The sequence below is a fragment of the Microcaecilia unicolor genome, chromosome 9 (assembly GCF_901765095.1).
Source record: "Microcaecilia unicolor chromosome 9, aMicUni1.1, whole genome shotgun sequence".
Lineage (NCBI taxonomy): Eukaryota > Metazoa > Chordata > Amphibia > Gymnophiona > Siphonopidae > Microcaecilia > Microcaecilia unicolor.
The window spans coordinates 103,133,239-103,156,874 of NC_044039.1; the positions used below are offsets into that span (position 1 = coordinate 103,133,239).

The 23,636-nt window shown below is 40.9% G+C and overlaps 1 protein-coding gene across 1 annotated transcript in view; it reads right to left on the reverse strand.

Annotated features, from left to right (window-relative positions):
- The window catches only part of PRKD1 (protein kinase D1), a 290,788-nt gene that overhangs the window by 36,266 nt on the left and 230,886 nt on the right, over positions 1-23,636 (reverse strand). Inside the window, exons 13-15 of the mRNA XM_030215182.1 lie at positions 17,875-17,981; positions 11,502-11,663; positions 5,700-5,798 (exon numbers count right to left, since the gene is read on the reverse strand). Coding sequence (XP_030071042.1) covers positions 5,700-5,798; positions 11,502-11,663; positions 17,875-17,981 — 368 coding nt within the window. The remainder of the gene's footprint in view (positions 1-5,699; positions 5,799-11,501; positions 11,664-17,874; positions 17,982-23,636) is intronic.

Sequence of the window (23,636 nt, forward strand, 5' to 3'; positions counted from 1 at the left end):
AATCACTAGAGGACTAAGGAAGACATTAAACAGCAAAGGTAAAAGAACAGAACCCCGGGGGATCCCATAGCAAAGGGGAAAGCTATCATAGTGGGAAGAAGTGCTGACACAAAAGGAGCAACCGGAGAGATAGGAGGAGAACTAAATCAGTACCAAACCATCGATGCCAATAGCTTGTAGTCCAGTTAGCAGAACTGACTAGTCAACTAGGTCAAAAGCGGAGGAAAGGTCAATGGACACCAGGGATGCAATGTGGTCTTTGTCAAGAGTAAGTGGAGGTCACTGAGAAGACAAGCAATAGTGGTCTCAGTACTGTGGTGTAATGTGGAATTACTGTCAACAAAAGATGCCAGATGATCAAAAACAAGCTTTTCTGTACCCTTGGAAGCAATAGTGATGAGTTGGAGGAAATGAAGCAAATCTGTGTAAAACCTGGAAGATGTAATAGGGCAATTTGATAAACTAAAGAGCACAAATCACCTGGATCAGATGGTATACATTGCAGAGTACTGATAGAACTAAACAAGGGAAAGTGCAGATCTATTAGTAATTTGTAATTTAACTTTAAATACAAGAATGGTACCGGAAGTTTGGGGAGTGGTTAATGTAATATCAATTTTTTAAAAAGGTTCCAAAGTGACCCAAAAATTACAAACTAGTGAGCCTGATGTAAGAGCTGTGCAAAATGGTAGAGACTATTATAAGGAACATAATTACTAAACATATACATAAACATAAATTTGTAGGACAAAAACAAGGGAAATCTTAACTCACCAATCTTCTACATTTTTTGAAGAAGTAAACAAATATGTGGATAAAGATGAGCCACTTGATATTATTTACCTGGATTTTTAGAAGGCATTTGACAAAATATATCATGAAAGACTTCTGAAGAAATTAAAAAGTCATGTGATAGGAAGCAGTGTGCTACTTAGGATTAAGAACTGGTTACAAGATAGAAAACAGAGAATATGGCTAAATGGTCAATAATTTCAATGGAGAAGGGTAACTAGTGGGGTTCCCCAGGGATCTGTGCTGGGAAATATGCTTTTTAACATATTTTAAATAACCTAGAATCAGGAATAATGAATGAGTTGATCAAATTTGCTGACAGCACAAAGTTATTCAAAGTTGTTAAATCACAATAGGGTTGTGAGAAATTGCAAGAGGATCTTACAAGACTGGGAGACAGGGAATCCAAATGTCTAACAAAATTTAATGTGAGCAAGTGCAAAGTGAAACTTGTAGGGAAGAGGAACCCCAACTATAGCTACATGATACAAAGTTACGCATTAGGAGTCACAGTCAAGGAAAAGGATCTAGGAGTCATTGTTGATGATGTTGAAATCCTCTCCTCAGTGTGCAATGGTGGCTAAGAAAGCAAACAGAAAGTTAGGAATTATTAGGAAAGGAATTAAGAACAAAATTGAGAATATTATAAAGCCTCTCCATTGCTCCATGGTGTGACCACAACTTGAATATTGTGTGCAATTCTGGTCACGGCATATTAAAAATGATGTGAAGGGGCATTTTCGAAAGAAACGTCTCAATCAGAATTTGGACGTTTTACAAAGACGTCCAAATTCCGAACAGGAAAGAAGGTCATTTTCGAAAAAGATGAACGTCTATCTTTTGTGTTCGAAAATACTATGGACGTCCTGTGATTTGGACTTTTTGGGATTTGAACGTCCCTTTTTTTGATCCATTTTCAAACAAAAGACGTTCAAATGCAAAACATCCAAATGCAAAATGTCCAAAACAGAGGAGGAGTGGCTAGTGGTTAGTGGTTAGTGCAGCGGGCTTTGATCCTGGCAATATGGGTTCAATTCCCAGTGCTGCTTCTTGTGACTTTGGACAAGTCAAATGCACAAGGGGCATTTTTGGATATGACATCTAAGTCTGAATTTGGACGGTTTTTGTAAAATGTCCAAAATCAGAACAGGAAAGGTCATTTTCTACAAAAAAAGTCTCTTTTCCTTTTGAAAATGCTGTTTGGAAAAATGTTTTGTGAATTGAATGTTTTATTTTTTGGTCCATTTTCAAACAAATACATCCAGATGCAAAACATACAAAATACACAAAAAAAATCCCAATAAAGTGAAACCATTTACATGTTCTAAGTGTGGTAAAAGATTTGGTTGGAATGCAAATCTCAAAGTGCATCAGAAAGTCCACATGGGACAGAAACCATTTGCATGTATAGAGTCTGGTAAAAGCTTTGGTCAGAAGGTAAACCTCACAATGCACCACAGAATACACACAGGAGTGAAACCATTTACATGTCCTGAGTGTGGAAAAAGCTTTGGTTGGAAAGAAAGCCTCACACGGCATCAGAGAATACACACAGGGATGAAACCATTTACATGCACAGAGGAGGTAAAAGCTTCAGTTGCTTTGGGACAGGTAATTAGGGAATGTACACTCTTGCTATGAAGTATGGAAAAATAGCACTCTGGTATTTAGATATATGTAATGAGACCTCCTTTTCATCTATAGATCTGAATTCAAAGCCTAAATCTAATGATAAACAATAGACACAAGGCTCAGATGTTATAAAAAAAATAGAAAGCTTGGCATCAGGTAGAATAGTGGAAAAGTGACATCCCAGGAAAGCAATAGGGTATCCTTGCGGGCCCTGCAATGGACTTTATAAAATGCTCCTAGGTACACATCTCACCATTGCTCCCTTGATCCTGGGGAAGTGGGTTCAATTCCCACTGCAGCTATTCCCTATAAAATCAGGTCTAGCTCAAAAGTTTTAGTCTTGGACGTCTTTCTTTTGTTCCATTATTGCTGAAAGACGTCCATTTCTTAGGAACGCCCAAGTCCCACCTTGAACACGTCCCTGGCACGCCCCCTTGAGATTTGGACGTCCTTCTGACAGACTTCAGAGAAAGACATCCAAAGAGAGGTTTCGACTTATGTCACTTTTTGTACGTCTATCTCATTTGAAAATAGCCTGATAGTGAAATTAGAAATGGTACAGAGAAGGGTGACCAAAATGAAAAAGGGAATGGGATGACGTCCCTTTGAGGAAAGGATAAAGAGGCTAAGGCTCTTCAGCTTGAAGAAGAAATGGCTGAGGCGGAGATATGATAGAGGTCTCTAAAATCAAGAATGGAGTGAAGCAGATAGATTTGTTAATATTTCCAAAAGTACAAGGACTGAGGTGCTCAAAATAAAGCTACTACAGGTGTAGACTGCTTCTATTCCTCCTCCCTCTGCATGACAGCTTGTGACTTCAAGCCCATTTATATATCTAATGCTTTGATCTTGCACCTGTCTTCCTCCTCCACCTTTTTACACCTGATCATTCTTTACCATCCCCCTCCACTATCTACCCTTTCCTTAGATCACCTTTCCGCATTTCTCTATGAATGCTGTCCTCTCTTTTTCCCCTCTTTTGCTGTTAGGTGACTTTAATTTACTCCATCTGTCACGGCTACCTCATTCTTCTCGCTTACTTCCAATATTGGCCTCACTCAACGTGTCACTTTCACAACCCATGTCTAAGTGTGCCATGCAATGTGCGTAACTTATAGTGTTCTATAAATTACATACATAAATTGGAGACATGCTCATGTCCCTCCCATGTTCTGCCCATGTGTACATGTATGCTCCCTTTGCAGTTTCACACCAAGGCACTTATGTGCTACTTTATAGAATAGATTGTAGAGCAACTATGCATTTAAGTGCCAACTGTCTTGACCCGAAAATGCCTCTTAACCAATGAAATATTGCCCTATTGATTTATAGAGAAAATATTCTGCAGGTAGACATAAAGGAGGCAATTCCATAATGGAGCGCTTATATTTATGCATACATTACATGTATAAATGTAGAATATTGAAACCGACGCATGCATATGCACATATGTGTCAATATTCCCCCTAAGTGCTTTTCTGTAAGAGTGTGACTAAGGGGCATAGCACCTAAATGCAAGGGGGCATACACAGGGGCAGAGCATGGCAGGACTACCACTTACACATTCACCTTACAGAATACTGTTATGCATGCCCCTGCCATATTTGGGCATCCGCAGTTATAGCAGGTCTATAGCTGGTGTAACCTACAGGTGCCTGTATTTTAAGCGTCTCATATCGGATTACAATAGAATTATATAATGGCATCTAGACACCTGGGTGCAATTATAGAATAGGATCTCACCCCAAATCATTGGGGCACCTAAATGAATGCACCTCCTTATAGAATTACCTCCAGTGTTTCTAACTTTGTGTACTTGGGTTGCATTTTTGTAAGCCTGGTTAATGAAGACCAACAAATTCTCTCTACAACTTGAAGATAAATAAAATAAGTTTGAATCAGTAATTATTTATTTGATAAACTAAGTTTGTTCTGTCATGCTCTAAATAAAAGATGCTGTGTGTTGAAATGTTCATGCCTTAGAAAACATTATACTGTAGGAAAGATTATAAAATATTTTGAGGGTAATATTCAGGAAGGTTGCCAGCATGTTAATATTAATGCTGGTGCTTAAATTAATACATATATTCAGTACCTGTATGTGTCAAGTCAACAGTGCCAAATATACATTTAAAGGACAAGTCTATAAATTGATACCTAAAGATAGGCGCCAATTGTGTGCGTAAATTATAGAATAGCACTTATACATGGTCGGTGCCACTAACTGGCAATCACATGCATAAGTGCTAGGTGCTATTCTGTAACATACACTTATGGGCCAAAATCACTTATGGGTCCTTTTACTAAACTTTGGTAAAAGGGGGCCTGCCCTAGCATCAGTGTGTGTTTTTGATGTGTGCTGATGCCCCGTTTTACCGCAGAGGGTAAAAGGCTGTCTATTTTGGGGAAAAAGAAATAGCCATGTGTTAAGTGAACCACTTACCGTACGATCATTTCTGTATGGATCCCTTACCACCACTCATTGAGATGGCAGTAATGGCTCCCACGCTAACCCAGCAGTAACGAGACAGTGTGTGGCGCTGCCCAATTACTGCTGGTTAAGTTCTGGTGTTACAAAAATAGAACATATTTTTGTAGCACTGGGCTAGGGGTGAAACTACCACTGAGCTCCTGCGGTTCTAGATTGGCGTGCGGGAAGCCCATTGTGGGCTTACTACTGCTTAGTAAAATGGCCCCTTAATGTATAAGTACAAGGGGGGCATACACAAGGGTGGATTATGGGTGGGTCATGGGCACCCTTCAGGGCACAATTAGATGTCAAAAGTTACAACTGCTACTGACTTGGTGTAATGGTTGGTGCCTAACGTTAGTTGCACTAATGCTGGCTTATGCTAGTATTCTATAATGGAATCTTGCAGATAGATGCTGTTAAAGAATTGGCGCTAAGCACATGGCACTGGTGCATCTATACCTTGGCACCAATTTACAGACTTCGCAACTAAGTGTGGTGACTGCCATTGTTGCTATCCATTTAGTTATGGCCTCTGTTTAGTTGATTCTACAGATCAACTAAACATATAGTTGATCTGTAGAATGGTTGAATATCATCGGTACACAGATAATCATAGATTGCTATTCTTATTGTGTCCTCCTTCTGGCCCTTCACTGTATGGATTGTGCTGGGGCAGTGAGATATATTTTATCCTCTGCAAAATCCATATTGCTTTAGAACATCCATAGAAAAGGTAGGTATAAGTTTACCAGTTACAAGTAAATTTATAACTTCCTTTGAAAACTAACTCATTTCTACTTACCTGGGGAAATGGGTCAGCTGATGCCAGTAAGACATTTTCTGGTTTCAGGTCACAGTGAACTATGTTTTTAAAGTGAAGGTGCCGCAATGCAATAAGAATCTGCAAAACAAACAAATGAATCCTGCATTTTTTAAACATTTAATCACAAATTCCCCAGTACCAACAACACATGTCAAAGTTGGTGCCAGGCAACACGTTACAAGCTACTCTGAACAGCAAAATGACTAGACATTTGAATTGACACAGAATAATAGGGAAAAATCAACATGAATTTAGCAAAGGGAAGTCTTGTTTTACCAATCTATGAGATTTTTTGAAGCGGTTCAAAACCATATGGCCAAGGGCGAGTCTGTAAGCATAATGTAGCTGGATTTTCAGAAGAAGTTAGAAACCAGTTTCTCTTAATCTATCTGCTTAGCCGCTCAGGCGACCCAGGGGAAGTTTAAACCTTCTCCCTCCTGAGCACAGTTCTGTCCAGCACAAGAGATAAACAAAAGCAGAAAAGCACAGATGAAAACTGCAAGTTAATTTTCAGGTAGTTCATAATTTTTCACACACTTTGACCAACTCAGCATCTCTGTGGCTCAGTCTGTCCCTCCACCCTCATACCGGCAATTACAAACACCCTGTACCACCCGCCGAGACAGTGTGAAAAAATAGATCCTTCAGGCGGTTTCAAGCACAGACCTGCTGGCACAATTTATTCTGTGGCAATCTCCATTGCTGATTCTTCTTGGAATAGGTAGCTCTGAGCTGAGGCCGCTTGAAACTCAACTTGATCTGCTCATTCCATCTCCTCCCCCTCAGCTCCTCTGCATTCTTGTTGGCCCATACTGACCCCTCCCCCTCACCTCTCCCCTCAGCATTCTTAATTGTCCATGCTGGCTCCTTTCTCTCCCAACCTTGAGGTAAATCCCTGTTGTATTGTTTAGTGAGCCCAGGGATACTGGGCTAACTCTGCATCCTTGCCCGCCCCATGGACTGACTCTGGGGCTTCCTGGGAGTTAGAGGGCTGGGTTCCCATCCTTTCCAGGACCCTTCCAGGTTTTATAACCTACTTAGGGCTCTGTTCATGGGCTGCTGAGAAAAGGAGTCAGATTTACTATCAAACTGCTTATCCTACCTGAGTGGAGCCTTTGAATTATCACAATAGTCATTTCTCTCAACGGAGAAGGATGACTAGTGGAGTGCCCCAGGATCTGTACTGGGACAGGTGCTTTTTAATATATTTATAAATAATCTGGGAAAGGGAAGAATAAGTGAAGTGATAAATTTAATGATGACACAATGTTATTTAATGTATTTAAATGTCACAGGTTGATTGTGAGGAACTGGAGGAGGATTTTATAAGACTGGGGGACTGTGTCAAGAGCACATTGCAGTTGTGATGATTAGTCAGCCTACTCTCTCCATTTCATTCTTCTTATTTTTCCATTGCCCTTTGTTAATTTTGTTTTTGCAGTTATGCCACAATGAGGTTACACACTTTTGCACCATCAGGTGCAAATACATAACTCATTTATCTACATATTTTCAATTGATAAAATATGGTATTTAAAAGGCTAAAATGGCCAAGTTTTATCTAAATTTAAAAAACGGGTCCAGGTTTAGGGAAGAGTGAAGGCAGAGCTGACTAGTTATATCGATATTATGTATGTTTTATTGTGACCTGCCAAGAACTGTAGATTGTACGGACTATAAATTTCATGAATAAATAAAGTTTTCAACTTAGCAAGAGTATTCAGCCACAAAGGGGTCAATATTTAAAGCTAATTATTTGAGTAGTAGTATCTGCTATTCAGATAACTAGTGTTCATTGGCCCATGCACTAATATTCAGCAGAATTATTCATATAATGGCCCTGTGTATCATATCTTTCCACCTCACCACTATCCAGGTAGTATCAGGGTGGCACTAGGTGAAGCTAAGGTGGGGTTGGAAATTATCCACTAATACATAGTGCAACTACCAGGATAACTATCTGGAGAAGTTAGGACAGTTATTTTTGCAACCTAACTTGCCCACATAGCTATCTGGGTGATGGCGCTAAGTATTGGTGGTGAATGGCAGGTGGTGACAACAGAGGGATGAAAGGGAAGATGGTGATATCAGGTTGTGGAGGAAGGGAAGACAAGCCCAGATTAAGGCACAGAAAACACAGGCAACTGCCTAGGCCACCAAATTTTGAAGGGACCAAATACTTGTCTAAATAAGTCTGATTCTGGTTGAATTAAGACTGTGCTCTAAAATCTCTGGGAGAGCAACCTCTTGCCCTCACCAGTCCTGCCTAATAATGCTAACATCTTAAATTTGGACCTAAGGAAAGATGGTGAACTGAAGGTGTGGTGGAGAGGAAAAGAAAATGATATCAAGGGAAGGGGAAAGTGAAGGGAAGGTGACGATGCCAGAGGTTATGAACTGATGATGATGAAACCAGGGGAGTTGGATGGGAGGGAGAGGAAAGGCCAGGAAGTGAGTAGGAGATAATGGTGATGCCAAGAGCAGTGGAGGAAGGGAAGGTGGTGGTACCAAGGAGTTAGGAGATGGAAGAGAAGGTGTTGAAGCTGGTAGTAAGAACAAAGAAGTTAATGGTTTGTTGTTACAAAGTGAACCCATTGCTGGGTGTGCCATGACACAAAAAAAGGTTGTAAAACACTGATTAGATCTTCTATCACTACCAGGCACTTCCTCATATTTCTCCTCTTCTCTACATTTGTCATATTGCCTGGTATCCCCTTTCAGTTTCAGTTCTTAAGGCTGGGGGGGAGGGGACAGCATCCACTTGGGGGATTAAGGAGGGGTCAAGCCTTAATCTATCCATTGATCAGTTGGCCATTCACAGCATCTTTTTTAAAAACTTGAACATGATTGACACAGTTTTAGATAAAAACGTACTTTTTAGACTTGGACTTGTCTTCCTGCTCCATTATCACTGAAGTACATAAGCACCGCCATACTAGGAAAAGACCAAGGGTCCATGAAGCCCAGCATCCTGTCTCCAACAGCGGCCAATCCAGGCTTCAAGAACCCGGCAACCCCCCCCCCCCCCCCCAAAAAAAAAGACATTTTATTTTGGGCCCGCTCTAGTCCTGCCCAAAAACATCCCTTTGTAATTGGAACGAACTCAGTGGGAAACATCTAAATTCTGCCTTTTCGAACAGATGATTTTGGCAAGTAGTGATTTTGGTCATTTTGAGATGTATATCAGCTTCGAAAATTAGCTCCTTAATTATTTATCATTTTAATTTATTAATTATTCCTGGTATAATAATTCCAGGTAGTGCAAAAAATGAAATATAAATAAAAACAAAGTAAAACTAACATATTCACCTTAATTCAGTTCTCTCTTGTCTGTTAGGTTCTGAGGTTTATTATTGTTGAAGATGCCATGCATGGAAATATTAAACATACTGTAAAAATGGGATAGGAGGGAGTGCTCTATTGTGGATTAAAAACTGGTTAAAAGATAGAAAACAGAGAGTAGGGTTAAATGGTCAATATTCTCAATGGAGAAGGGTAGTTAGTGGGGTTCCCCAGGGGTCTGTGCTGGGACCGCTGCTTTTTAACATATATATAAATGACCTAGAAATGGGAGTAACTAGTGAGGTAATTAAATTTGCTGATGACACAAAGTTATTCAAAGTCGTTAAATCGCGGGAGAATTGTGAAAAATTACAAGCGGACCATATGAGACTGGGCGTCTAAATGGCAGATGATGTTTAATGTGAGCAAGTGCAAAGTGATGCATGTGGGAAAGAGGAACCCGAATTATAGCTATGTCACGCAAGATTTCACGTTAGAAGTCACGGACCAAGAAAGGGATCTAGGTGTCGTCATCGATGATACGTTGAAACCTTCTGCTCAGTGTGCTGCTGTGGCTAAGAAAGCAAATAGAATGTTAGGTATTATTAGGAAAGGAATGGAAAACAAAAATGAGGATGTTATAATGCCTTTTCATTTCCACCACCTCCCGCGGGAGGGCATTCCAAGCATCCACTACTCTCTCCGTGAAAAAATACTTCCTGACATTTTTCTTGAGTCTGCCCCCCTTCAATCTCATTTCATGTCCTCTCGTTCTACCATCTTCCCATCTCCGGAAAAGGTTCGTTTGTGGATTAATACCTTTCAAATATTTGAACGTCTGTATCATATCACCCCTGTTTCTCCTTTCCTCCAGAGTATACATGTTTAGTTCAGCAAGTCTCTCCTCATACGACTTGTAACGCAAATCCCATACCATTCTCATAGCTTTTCTTTGCACCGCTTCAATTCTTTTTACATCCGTATCTTGTTAAGGGCAGACTTATACGGTCTGTGCCAGAGCTGGTGGTTGGGAGGAGGGGCTGGTGGTTGGGAGGCGGGGATAGTGCTGGGCAGACTTATAGGGTCTGTGCCCTGAAGAGCACAGGTACAAATCAAAGTAGGGTATACACAAAAAGCAGCAAATATGAGTTATCTTGTTGGGCAGACTGGATGGACCGTGCAGGTCTTTTTCTGCCGTCATCTACTATGTTACTATGTATTGCTCCATGTTGCAACCGCACCTCGAATATTGTGTTCAATTCTGGTCGCCGCATCTCAAAAAAGATATAGTGGAATTAGAAAAGGTGCAGAGAAGGGTGACAAAAATGATAAAGGGGATGGGACGACTTCCCTATGAGGAAAGGCTAAAGCAGCTAGGGCTCTTCACCTTGGAGAAAAGGCGGCTGAGGGGAGATACGATAGAGGCCTAGAAAATAATGAGTTCAGTTGAACGGGTAGATGTGAAGCATCTGTTCACGCTTTCCAAAAATACTAGGACTAGGGGGCATGCGATGAAGCTACAATGTAGTAAATTTAAAACGAATCGGAGAAAATATTTCTTCACTCAATGTGTAATTAAACTCTGCAAAGGCGGTTAGCTTAGCGGAGTTTAAAAAAGGTTTGGACAGCTTCCTAAAGGAAAAGTCCATAGACCGTTATTAAATGGACTTGGGGAAAATCCACTATTTCTGGGATAAGCAGTATAAAATATTTTGTACATTTTTGGGATCTTGCTGGGTATCTGTGACCTGGATTGGCCACTGTTGGGAACAGGATGCTGGGCTCGATGGACCTTTGGTCTTTCCCAGTATGGCAAAACTAAATTTAATTAAAATAAAATTTTATCCTGAGATATTGAAATCCTGTTAAGAAATAAGTAGACTAGATGGGGAAGTTATCATTACCATGACTTGTGCTATTTATTACAGGTGCCATTTTATGCAATAAGACTTAGGGGTCCTTTCACCAAGTTGCCGAAAAATTTGGCCTTTGGACGCCCTTACACAGGTTTTTCCCGCATGCTATGGCTATTTTTCACGCAGCTGGAAAATGGTCAATTTCTATTTCTTGAACTAATGGCCATGAACTAATATTGCCATTAGCTTATGGCCATTAACAAAAATTAGCACGTGAGCACTTACGGCCACACAGTTAGTAGGTGGTAGGAGCTCACACAATAATCCTGCACTAATCAGTTAGCACGTGGTAATGTAGATGTGTTAATTGATTAGTGCAGAAACTCCCAATCTCTGCCACCTCGACATGTACCCCCTATGGAAAATTTTTTAAAAATTCTCCTGCATGTGGTTTGCTCCTGAGCACATCCTGTGGTAAACATTTTTAAACTGTGTTAGGTGCTAACACTCGCCTAATGCACCTTAGTAAAAGGTCTCCTAAGTTACTAATAACCCAGGTTAACAATAAAATAACCCATCTTAACAGTAGCCCACGTTGATAACTTCTCCCCTTTATAACAAATTCTGATTCCTGATTTCTTACCTGGGTAACGATAAACTTTGTAATGCGCTCTGGCAGCCTGCCCTTTTCACTTGACAAAATCACCTCCAACATGTCTCCGTGCAGCTTCTCCATAACGACAAACACCCGCTCAGCAGTCTCAAACATGCACTCCAGATTCACAACACCACAGTGATGGAGATTCTATTAGAGGGAACAAAACAAATAAATCAAACAGTCCAGTGACAAGCCCACATCTTCATCTTCCACAAGCAATTTTTCCTTGTCAAGATAGCATTATAACTGACTGGAAGCTGCTTCACACAGTAGGATTATGAATTAGTAGAATTTAGAAAATGGGTGAAATTGCAATCTATGTGGGGGTGCTCTGTGAATTCGGAGCTTCTTTATGGATCAATCTCCTTTTAACACACTCTATTCCCATGCAGAGGACACATATCCTGCAGTGAAGGTCCTGCCCTTTCTCTATTGTTAACATCATTTTCAGAAGTAACACAAGCTGAGCTTTGCATTGTGTCTTTTATGCGATAGTTGGCAACATTAAACAAATGGTTTATCCAATAAACTTGAGGGAAAGATCACAGATCAGCCATACACAGGCAATCCAGTGGTTTTACTTTTGCACTGAAACTTCTACAATGACATTTAAATGCAAGTTATAACCTTTCTTGATACTGGCAGTAAGGATTCAGTTGTTTAATATTCCAAAAAACAGTAGTTCTCCAAACTGGGATCCATACTCAGGAGTGGCAGTGAGTTTATTTAAATGCTGGTTACAGTGTTTAAATACTTATAATCAGTGTTACAATACATACAGTCAGTGAGATTGAATATATGTATTTGAAACTTACTGCTGCCTGCCACAGTTTCATGGGTGATTATTGACACTAAAGGCATTTTCACATGTACTGTATATACCAGTATATGAGCACAAAATACCACTATAAAATACCCTCCATGCATGGGTGTAGTTTGGGGGGCGGAGGGGGGGCAGTGCCCCCCCAAACAAGCCACTCCTACCTTGCAGCCTGGAGGAACCACGAATTTACATGCTCTTCCCTTTCATTCTCTGCCTCTCGCTCGCTCACTCACTCACTCCCTCCCTGGCAAAGCATAATGCAAACGTGTGCGGGGCCGTACTCCTGCTGTGTGCACCACTGCCAGCCTCCCTCCTTCTCCCTCACTCGCCTCATAAATTCCTTCCTGTTTCTGGAGAAAGGAGGGAAGCCGGCAGCGGCGCATGTTTGCATTATGCTTTGCCGGAGTGGGGGAGGGAGCGAGCGAGCGAGCGAGAGGCAGGGAAGGGAAGAGCATGTAAGTTCATGGTTCCTCCTGGCTGCCATAGCAGCAGCCAGGAGGAGTAGCTAGTAGTTTGGTGCAATGGCGCCTATGTCCCTAACATTGCTGGGCGGGGGGTAGAGAGAGTGAGTGAGAGGACAGGTGAGGCAAGGAAGGGGAGTGAGGGAGGACATCGATGAAGGGGTGAGGCAGAGATGTTCGATGGAGGGATGAAGGGGAGACATTGGATGGAAAGGAATGAGAGAGATGGAAGATCCTGCAAAGGGGAGAGAGAGGGGGGAGATGCTGAATGGAAGGGGGAAGAGAACACGATGGAAAGGAATGAGAGAAACAGAGAGAAATGGGAGATGCTGCGAAGGGTGAGAGAGAGGGGGAGATGCTGTGATAGAACGGGGGAAGGGGATGGAAAGAAAACAGGATGTGCAGGGGAGAGAGGAGACTTGCTGGACAACAGGGATTGATGGAGGGGACAGGGTAGAGAGGAAATTTGCTGGAGATGGATGGAGGAGAGGGCAGGGGAGAATGGAGAGTTGCTGGACATGGATGGATGGAGGGGAGAGCAAGGGAGAGAATAGAAATTGCTGGACATGGAGCGGAGGGCAGGGGAGAGAGGAGAATTGCTGGACATGAATGGATGGCGGGGAAAGGGGAGAGGAAATTTGCTGGACATGGATGGATGGAGGGGAAGGAATGGGAGAGAGGAGAATTGCTGGACATGGATGGAGGGGAGGGAAGAGAGGAAGTAGATGCACATGGATGGAGGGGAGGGGAGTGAGGAGAAATGTTGGATATGGAGGGGAAACTGCTGAATTTAAGGGCTGGATCGGAACACTTTGAGGGCAGATGCTGAAACTGGAGGAAGGATAGGGACAGGGTTACAGATGGTAGACAGGACGCATAAGGACACAGGAGGATGGTGGACATGGTGAGAGAAAAAATATCAAATGGAAAGAAGACATTGCATATAACAGAAGACACTGGGACCAAAGCGAATAGAAAAACTAAATGATCAGACAACAAAGGTAGAAAAAAGTATTTTATTCAGAATTTATTAATTGGAATATGTCAGCTTTTGGAAATGTGCATCTGTGATATTTTGCATTTAAGTTTCAATTTCTCTAGTATTGCTACATACTGAGTCTGACTTCTTGAGGTAACTTTCCATTTCAGTATTTTCCCTTCATATTTTTTGATTTCTAGTTCCTTGTGTCATGTCTGTTGTGTCATGTGTTTTTCATGTGTGATCAAGGTGCAGCATTCTGCTAGCGTGTAGTATTTGCAGCCCTTTTTGTTTTGTTTTTCACAAGGTAGTGTATTGGTGTTTTAGAGCCTGGTGTAATTACAGTTCTGCCTTTTCACGCATAAGGTTGTAGCTCGTCCTGTACTTGGAATTAGTGCTGTTATGGTTTGGTAAGATTATGAGTTTGTTTTTGCCCAAGTTTGTGTATAGCGTTTTGCAGTGGAGAGATAGTGTGTTGGCCTTACTGAGGTGGCACCAAAACATCAGAAAGGGTTTTAGAGCCTAAATCATGACACACTACCTCTTGAAGGATCTACATAAAGAGCCTATGCATTTCTAAGATCAACATTGGCATGGTATGGGAAAGGGGGTGGGGAAATACTACTGGAGAGGAAAAGGGAGTGCTGGGTAAGGAGGAAAGAAGGAAGGAAGGAAGGAAGGAAGGAAGGAAGGAAGGAAGGAAGGAAGGAAGGGAGAAAGAGCTGGCTTGATATCTCTTACATATTCATTATGGTTATTCCCCAAAAAAGCCAGCTCTTTCTCCCTTCCTTCCTTACTCCATATTAGCATATTCATTAGTGTGTGTGTGTGTATATATATATATATATATATATATATATGCAAATGAATATGCTAACATGCTCCGCCCCATCCTTTGCCCCCCCCCAAATGAAACAGTCAAACTACGCCCGTACCTCCATGTTTAAGTATGTATGATCAAGCAAAGAGAAAGTAGAGGCTGGCCAAATGTTGCTCAAAAACACTCACTTTACTCGTGCCTGGGAGCCAGTGTAAATGTTTGTACATGAAATGTGCACACACACACACACACACACACACAGCACACACATTTTATAAAGTATGTGTGTAAATTGAAACTCCATCTATGCTTCATCCCGAATCTGCCACAAAGTCACATATAAGTACAATCATTCTTGTCATCACACATATTTGTAGGCACAGCAAAACAGGAGACAGTAAATAAGTAAGTAAGGAAAATTAGTGCATGACCATTAATAAGGAAAGTAGAAAAATCAGTCATTTTGCCCCAGCAATAAAAATGGCCTTACTGCAAGAATGATCCATACAAGGCTGTACTAAGGCCCCTTTTTTCCACTGTTTGGTCAAAGGCCCCCTTAAATCATGACTTAAGGGGGCCTTTGGCCAAACAGTGGAAAAAAGGGGCCTTAGTGCAGCCTTGTATAGATCATTCTTGCAACAAATGTGTATAGGATGCAGGATGAATGGGTGCTTTGCAATATTAAGGCGTCAATATTCAGCAGGACTTATCTGGTTAAGAACAGCTCTTACCCAAATAAGTCTCACTTACTGGGCCCATGCCAAGATTTTCAGAGACATTATCTGGTTAATGCTGCTGAAAATCTGGTCAGACCATCTCAGCCTAATTTGGGTAGTGGTCCAGGAGTTGGCAGAGTTGGCAATTATCCAGTTAGTGGCAATATTCAGTCAGCAAAAAGGCTGTACTAACTTTGTGGTCCTTTTATTGATTTGAGGTAGAACATGGACCATAGCATGCTCAATTCTTGGCCCCATAACTTTTTATGTTTTCCTCTCACCACTTGCTACCTTGATACAGTCTCTTAGCTTCACTTTATTTTTGCTAATAATATTCTGCTTTTGGTCTCACTTGACTCCTCTTCACCTGTCATCATGACTACAGTCTGTCTGCATCTCAGTAAAATTGATGATTGGCTTAGTACTCATCACATGAAACTAAATCCTTCCAAATCTGATGCTATTATTTTTTCCATGCAGTCCCCAGCTCCATTGTATCTCTCTTTGACTATTAATGATGTCAGCATTCCTTACAAGGACTCTGTTAGGGTCCTTAGAGTTACTCTGGACACAGCTCTATCCTTCCATTCTCAAATCTCTAATGTGATGAAGTGCTTTTCACCCCTGGTAACAAATCCTGCCATACAACCAATTTGTGGTGGAGCTTTAGGTACAGTAGTTTTCTCTGTTTCGGACAGCTCATCATACAATATGAAGGGGTTTAGGTGGTGCCAGGCAACATGCTACAAGCTACTCTTGGGTCCCTCTTATGTAACGTCCACTTCACTGACCACTAAGCTGCCCCTCTGCACTGCTGGGATGACTGTGGTGGCCACTAGGCCTGTTTTTTCTACATTTTTCCCTGAGAACATTTTTTTTAAATGGCACTTATCTATGTGTTCAGCCTGAAACATCTACCTCCAAAACCACAATCAAACCAGAAATGTAGATGTTTTTCTGGTTTGATTATGGGCTGTGTGCTAGATGTTGGATTGCGATGGTTCGGGTAAAATATCTCAATTCAGATTTAGACATCATGTTGAAAATGTCCCCACGGGTTTCTCATAGCTATGCACAAATGTTCCTGAAAGAGCTTTAGGCATAAATTAGTAAAATGTTAATTGTGTTGTGGATAGTTTTTTGTGAACATTATCAAATCCAAAATGTATGTGTACGTTTCCTTTGAAAACTGGTGTATAGGATGTAGTTTATGGCCTGAAATGAATGTGTCAATTATATTTAAAATATAATACACTCAGGGGGTAATTCTGAACAGGCTGATTAACCTGAATGGCAAATATGTATATACTAGTAAAAAAGCCCCGTTTCTGATGCAAATGAAACGGGGGCTAGCAGGTTTTCTTCTGTGTGCATGTGGGAGTGTGTGTGTCCCTGCCCTCTGCCCTCTCTCCCTTCCCCTGTGCTGTCTGTCCTCTCTGTCCCCTCCCCCCTCGGAGTCGCGTCCTTCAGTGTTGTTTCCTGCTATGTTTGTGTTACAGAGATAGTGAGGGCTTCTGCCCTCTCTCCCCTCCCCCCTCTGAGTCCTTCACTGTTACAGAGAGAGCGATTTGATTTCGTGCTTTGCTGTGTTTTCCTTCACTGTTTGTGTTACAGAGAGAGCGAGGGCGGGGCAGACACTCATGGGGAAACCGGATATCTCTCCCCCTTCACACTTCCGGCTGGAGGCTTCATTTAGAACGTTGGTGGTGCCTTTTATATATAGAGATTATATCAATTTTCAAAGGGAAAGTATCCACAAATTTTCACCTGTTATTTTGTATGCACAAATTTTTAAAGTATTCATATAGGTCCTGAGATTCAGCCAGCAGTGATCAGCGTTTTGCTGACCACCACCAGCATTATACCCAGAAATTCAATGCCAGGCCATATCCAGGCTCTGGCATTGAATTCCCAGGTATACAGAGATGGAAGAAACATAGCAATATTCAGCGCTTAATCAGGTACAAAGAATGGAATGCTTTACCTTTGCATATTCGACAGAGTTCATCTTATCTAGTATTTAGAAAGAATTTGAAAACTTGGCTTTTTTGAAAAATTAATGTTTTATGTGATGTGTGCTATATGTTTTTATGACTTTTTTTTGTTATTGTTGATGTCTGTAGCCCACCTTGGATATAAGACCTTAATAGCATAGCATAACGACCGCATAAAGATAGGACTGCGTTTTACTGTTCCTATTTATGTAGTTATCTTAGCTGGTTAAGTGCTGAAAATTGGAACTTAACCAGCTAAGTACCGACTCCAACTCTGGAATGCCTGCAAAATAGCCACTTTTGGCTTGGGCGCTAACCACGCATTTTCAATGGCACTATCCAGTTAAATGCCACTGAAAATGCCTGGTTAGCCCTGGACAGGTAATTTAAATGTCAGGAGCCTCTCCTGACCATTTAAACCATTTTAAATATTGGACCCAGAAATGATGATCCATCCAGAACTCCACACCTGGGAATACCTCTGCTTAGTTTGGGTAAACTTATGCATATGACCCCCTAGATGTAGTGTTAGACCCAATCCTCCAAAGTGGCGAACTCTCAGTACCTGAAGGATTGCCACCTCATTACGAAGCTGACTTTCCTGCTTGGTTGGAAATCTCAATTTGTCAATTATTTTAATTGCAACATCTCTTCCTGTTTTCCGATGTTTCCCTGCAAGAAAAAGAGTAGATGACAGACAATATGTAGGGAATGTTATCAGGTAAAAGAGAATGCCTGAATTGTTGCAACAGCCTTAAGAAGCACTGCTTTCCTCTCCTACTCCTCTGTGTAAGCTACCATAAAAGACCTCTAAAACAGTACTACTAATAATCATTTCTATAATGCTACTAGATGTATGCAGTTCTGTACACATTATATGCAGTTACTTTCTCTGTCCTTAGAGGGCTCACATTCTATGTTTTTGTAGCTGGGGGAATGGAGAGTTAAGTGACTTGTCCAAGGTCACAAGGAGCTGCAGGAGCAACTAAACCCAGGTTGCGAGGATCAAAGCCTGTTTTAGACCACTCCTCCACTCAAGTCAATGGTGGAATTACCATTCCCCATTCCCTGTTTCTCTCCCCCCTCTTCTGATTGGAACACATCAGACTGGTGTTTCAGTTACTGCCAATATGCAACAGAATTATCAGAAGAAGGTAATCTATCAGACAAACAGATATCCAAGTTAAAGTGAGGATGAAGATATTTATCTGTTGAGTTTATGTTAAAATAAAAAGGTTTACATTGTAATTTTATAGTAAGTAGGTGCCTAATTTAAGCCAATTTTATAAAGACAAATAGGCACCTAAGTTTCATTATAAATTCCAGCAAAAAGCAGCCACAATTGCAGCTGCATATACATTTACACCAGTCTGGAAGCAGGTGTAAATGTACACCACTGAACTATATGTATAGCCTACATGTGCACTTAATAACATGCACCACCCAAACTGCTCCTCTGACAATACCTACATGCAGGCTGCATACATTTTTGTGGCTACTTGGCAAAGCATGTACTTTTATATGAGGTGCCAACCACCACCCCCCCCCCCCCACCTATGAATATTCTATAAAGTACACCTAAATTTAGGCATACTTTATGGAATATGCCTATATTTCCACGCAATTTATAGAATATGCCAATTGATCTTCTTCACAACTAAATTTAGTCGTGTGCAGTTATACCAAGTAAAACTTGGTGTAAATGTCAACACCTAAATTAGGCGCATACCAGGTGTATTCTATAACAATGCACATAGATTTTAGAAATGCCTATGACCCACCCATTCCACATCCATGGTCATGCCCCCTTTTCAACTATTAATTAGAATTTACATGCTTCACGTTACAGAATACGCTTAGATAGTTGTGTGCATAAATTCTAATTTAATGCCAATTAGTGCCAATATTTGCTTATTAATTGGCAATTATCATCACTGACTGGGTTTTTAACTAATTAAGTTGTGCACACAATTCCAGAATTTGACCAAATTTGCACACAAAACTTGTCAAGCTATATAGAATCCAGGGGTTTATTTATTTATTTGTAGCATTTGTATCCCACATTTTCCCACCTCTTTGCAGGCTCAATGTGGCTAACAATACATCATGAATAGTGGAAATGAGAAGAGAATAGACATTTGGTGTTACAGAAGGATTTTGGTTACATGATAATGATAAAGCATAATAGTAAAATAACAAGAAAACATTATAAGATAGTTCTAGATGCATGTGGGGGATTTCATATGTGTTGATCTTTGTGATATGTATTGTTGAAGAGATGGGTCTTCAGTAGTTTGCGGAAGCTGGTTAGTTCATAGATCGTTTTTAGGTTGCGCGGCAGCGCGTTCCAGAATTGTGTGCTCATATAGGAAAAGGTTGATGCGTGCGTTAGCTTGTATTTTAGACCTTTACAGTTGGGGAAATGAAGATTAAGGAATGTGTGAGATGATTTTTAAGCATTTCTGGGTGGTAGGTCTATCAGGTCTGACATGTAGGCTGGGGCATCGCCATGGATGATTTTGTGAACTAGGGTACACACCTTGAACGTGATGCGTTCTTTGAGTGGGAGCCAGTGTAGCTTCTCTCGTAGAGGTTTAGCACTTTCATATTTTGATTTTCCGAATATGAGTCTAGCTGCAGTGTTCTGGGCTGTCTGGAGCTTTTGAGTATTTGCTCTTTGCAGCCAGCGTAGAGTGCATTACAATAGTCTAGATGACTGAGTACCAATGATTGAACCAAATTACGGAAGACGGTCCTTGGGAAGAATGGTTTTACTCTTTTTAATTTCCACATTGAGTGGAACATCTTTTTGCTTGTGTTTTTCATGTGATTTTCAAGTGTTAGGTGCCATAACTCCAAGAATTTTTAGGGTGTCCGAAATTGGTAGGTTCAGTTTTGGTGTGTTGATGGTGGTAAATTTGTTTGTGTTGTGTTGGGAGGTGAGTATTAGGCATTGGGTTTTTTCTGCATTAAGTTTCAGCTGGAATGCATCTGCCCATGAATGCATGATATGTAGACTTTGGTTGATGTCGTTTGAAATTTCCTTTAGGTCTTGTTTAAATGGGATGTAGATCGTTACGTCATCAGCGTATATGTATGGGTTGAGGTTTTTGTTTGATAGTAGTTTAGCCAAGGGTATCATCATTAGGTTGAATAAGGTCGGTGAAAGGGGGGATCCCTGTGAAACTCCACATTCAGGTGTCCATGTGGCTGATGTAATCAAATTTGATGACACTTGATATGAGCGTGTGGTTAGGAACCCCTTGAACCAATTGAGAACGTTGCCTCCGATAGCGAAGTATTCGAGGATGTGTAGTAGAATTCCATGATCAACCATGTCAAAGCAGCTAGACATGTCAAATTGTAGAAGTAGTATGTTCTTGCCGGTTGCAATTATTTGTTTGAATTTGGTCATGAGCGTAACTAGTACTGTTTCAGTACTGTGGTTAGAACGAAATCCTGACTGGGAGTCGTGTAGTAGTGAGAACTTGTTTAGATAATTTGTGAGTTGTTTGGTCACCATCCCTTCTGTTATTTTGGTTATTAAGGGAATGGATGCTACTGGCCTATAACTGATTAGTTCACTAGCATTTTTCTTTGCATCTTTAGGTATGGGGGTGAGTAGGATGTTTCCTTTCTCCTTCGGTTTATGTGCTTATCCTGTGTGGTAAGACTAAGTGTGCCCGTCTTTGTCTCCCTCACCACACAGGGAGGGAAAACCAGAAATGATATTCCACAGAGGGGAGGAAATTCCAAAGTCTGAGAGATAAAATCCTATAGGGAGGAAACGGTGAAAAGGAGGAGTGCTGAAGATCAGGCACCATTCCTTGGGCTTGCAAGTCAGAACATAATGACCCTGTAAGAAAGATGAACAGGAACATCTCTTATCAAACTGCATCTTAAACAGTGGCGTAGCTATGGGTGGGCCTGGGTGGGCCAGGGCCCACCCTATTTGGACTCTGGCCCACCCAAAATTGTGCACTCTTGCTATGGCTTGCAGAGGTCCTCAAACTCCGTCAGCTGAAGATTTCCTCCTCAGGCAGCCAGTGCTCTTTCAAATGGCAGATGGCAGCACTTGCCTTCAGATGAAACCAACCCCAGCCCCTCTTCACATGCTTAGTTTTCATGCATGCACAGCCTGGTGGCTGTGGCATCAGTTCAAGGAAAGTGCTGCTGGCTTGTTTGGAAGAGTGCTGACTGTCTGAGCAGGAGGAAATCTTCAGCTGGTGGGGTTTGTAGATCCCCTCCTGCTCAAGTATTTAATATTGTGGGCTTGCAGGTGGAGGGAGGGATGAAGAGCAGAGGGGGGCTAGGGATGGGGGGAGGGCATGAATTCCATGCCCACCTACCTTGGACTCAGGCCCACCCAAAATTGGCTGTCTGGCTACGCCCCTGAATTCTTAAAATGTAAATTTTTGTCTGAAGTATTAAGCCACGTGTAAAAGCTATGTAGATCCTCCTCAGTACCTTGCCAGATCATTAAAACATCACCGATATACCCTTGCCATAGAGCCACCTATTCCTTACAATCATGTTCTGCGAGAAATTGTTTCTCAAATTGTACAACGTACAAATTAGCAATGGAGGGTGCCATAGAAGCACCCATAGCTGTCCCTTTTATCTGTTGGTAGTATGTATCCTTAAATTTAAACAAATATTTATTAAAGGCAATGGTAGCCAGCTCTACAACAAAGTGTATTGGAATCCTCAGAAAAAATTTTCATTGTGATAAGGTCTCTGCAACAATTTCGTGATTTGATACCCTTTATATTGTAGTTGCTAATGATGTATGTACCTTGATCCATTTCTGTGCAGTACTTAGTATATAAAGGTTAAACACAAAAAAAGCTCATGGCTAAATGCTTTGCACTGCTCAGAGGGGATTTCAACCAGGCACCAGAATATCAAGCCCAGTGTTCCAACCACTAAGCTACTCCTCCACTAACCTCTGTGATGCAATACGTTTTGCACTTCAGAGCAGTGCCATTTTGCAATGCAGATCAGATTGGAGAAGTATCTTAGTGGTTAGAGCACTAGGAGTGACATCCAGGGGTGCCTGGCTCACATCCCATTGCTGTTCCTTGTGATCTTAGGTATGTTGCTTAACCCTCCATTAACTCAGGTACAAAATCGGATTGTGAGCCTCACAGAGGTTAAGCTACTTTTGAAAAAGATGTGATCAAAATAAACATTTTGCATTCCAGGTCAGTGCAAAACATTTTGCAGTGTTAAACATTTGGCAGTGTTAATTGTTTTGCATGCACGATACGTTTTATTTATTTAAAAAATGTATTGCTCACCTATAAACTAGGTGGTTTCTAAATATAAACATACATACTGCAACTACATGTGGCATTAGACATTTTCCTCTGTAGGCACTGAATGGACAACAGAGATGTAGCAGGGGCCTCCTGGACAGTACATACTATTCCCTGGGGGCAGGCTATAATGGTGTGAGCTCATGTGGGCCACTTTCTGCTTCATGGACACCCTTGAATACACTTTTTTTTTCCAGCTGTTTTAAATTACCACATTTTAAGACATCACCATTGATCTGCTATATGTTTTTAGGATGCCTTGGTCAGGGAGCGAAGATATATTGATTTTATATTAGGTTTTTACATTTAGTCCTGTGTTTGTAAAATAACTTCAGATGTTCCAGAAATAAACATTCAAAAGATAAAAATCTGGTTGACCTTAATCATCATCATTTTTAGATATGTATGTTTTATGGGTACTTTACAATCAGCAATCACCTATCTAGGGGACCTGTTTGCTAAGCTGCGTTGCAGGTGCGCTAACTTTTTAATGTGCACTAAAAATGAGCACTAGACACCCATAGGAATATATGGGTGTCTCTAGCATTAGCGCATGCTAATTTTTAGCACACACTAAAAAGTTAGCAATCCTACAGCATGTCTTAGTAAACAGGGCCCTATGTTTTTATTCTTATCAGTTCTTATGATTTCAATGGGTATGTTATTTTTTACTTTTTTCTTTATTTGCATTTCTAAATTTTACAAGCATAGTAAGGAAAAAAGTTACAGTGTAAAGGAAATTTAAAAAATACAACAATTCAATTTAAACAAGCAGAAACCCACTTGTGAAAAAGATAATACCTAACTTCCAATATTTATTTATTTTATTTATTAGAATTTATTTATCTCCTTTTTGAAGGAATTCACTCAAGGTGGTGTACAGTAAGAATAAATCAAACATGAGGAATAGACAATTACAGCAGCTAAACTATTCAAATAATAATACTATTCACAATGTCAACACAGTACGTAAAAGAACATTTTAATTGACAGTGTAGGGTATAAGCCC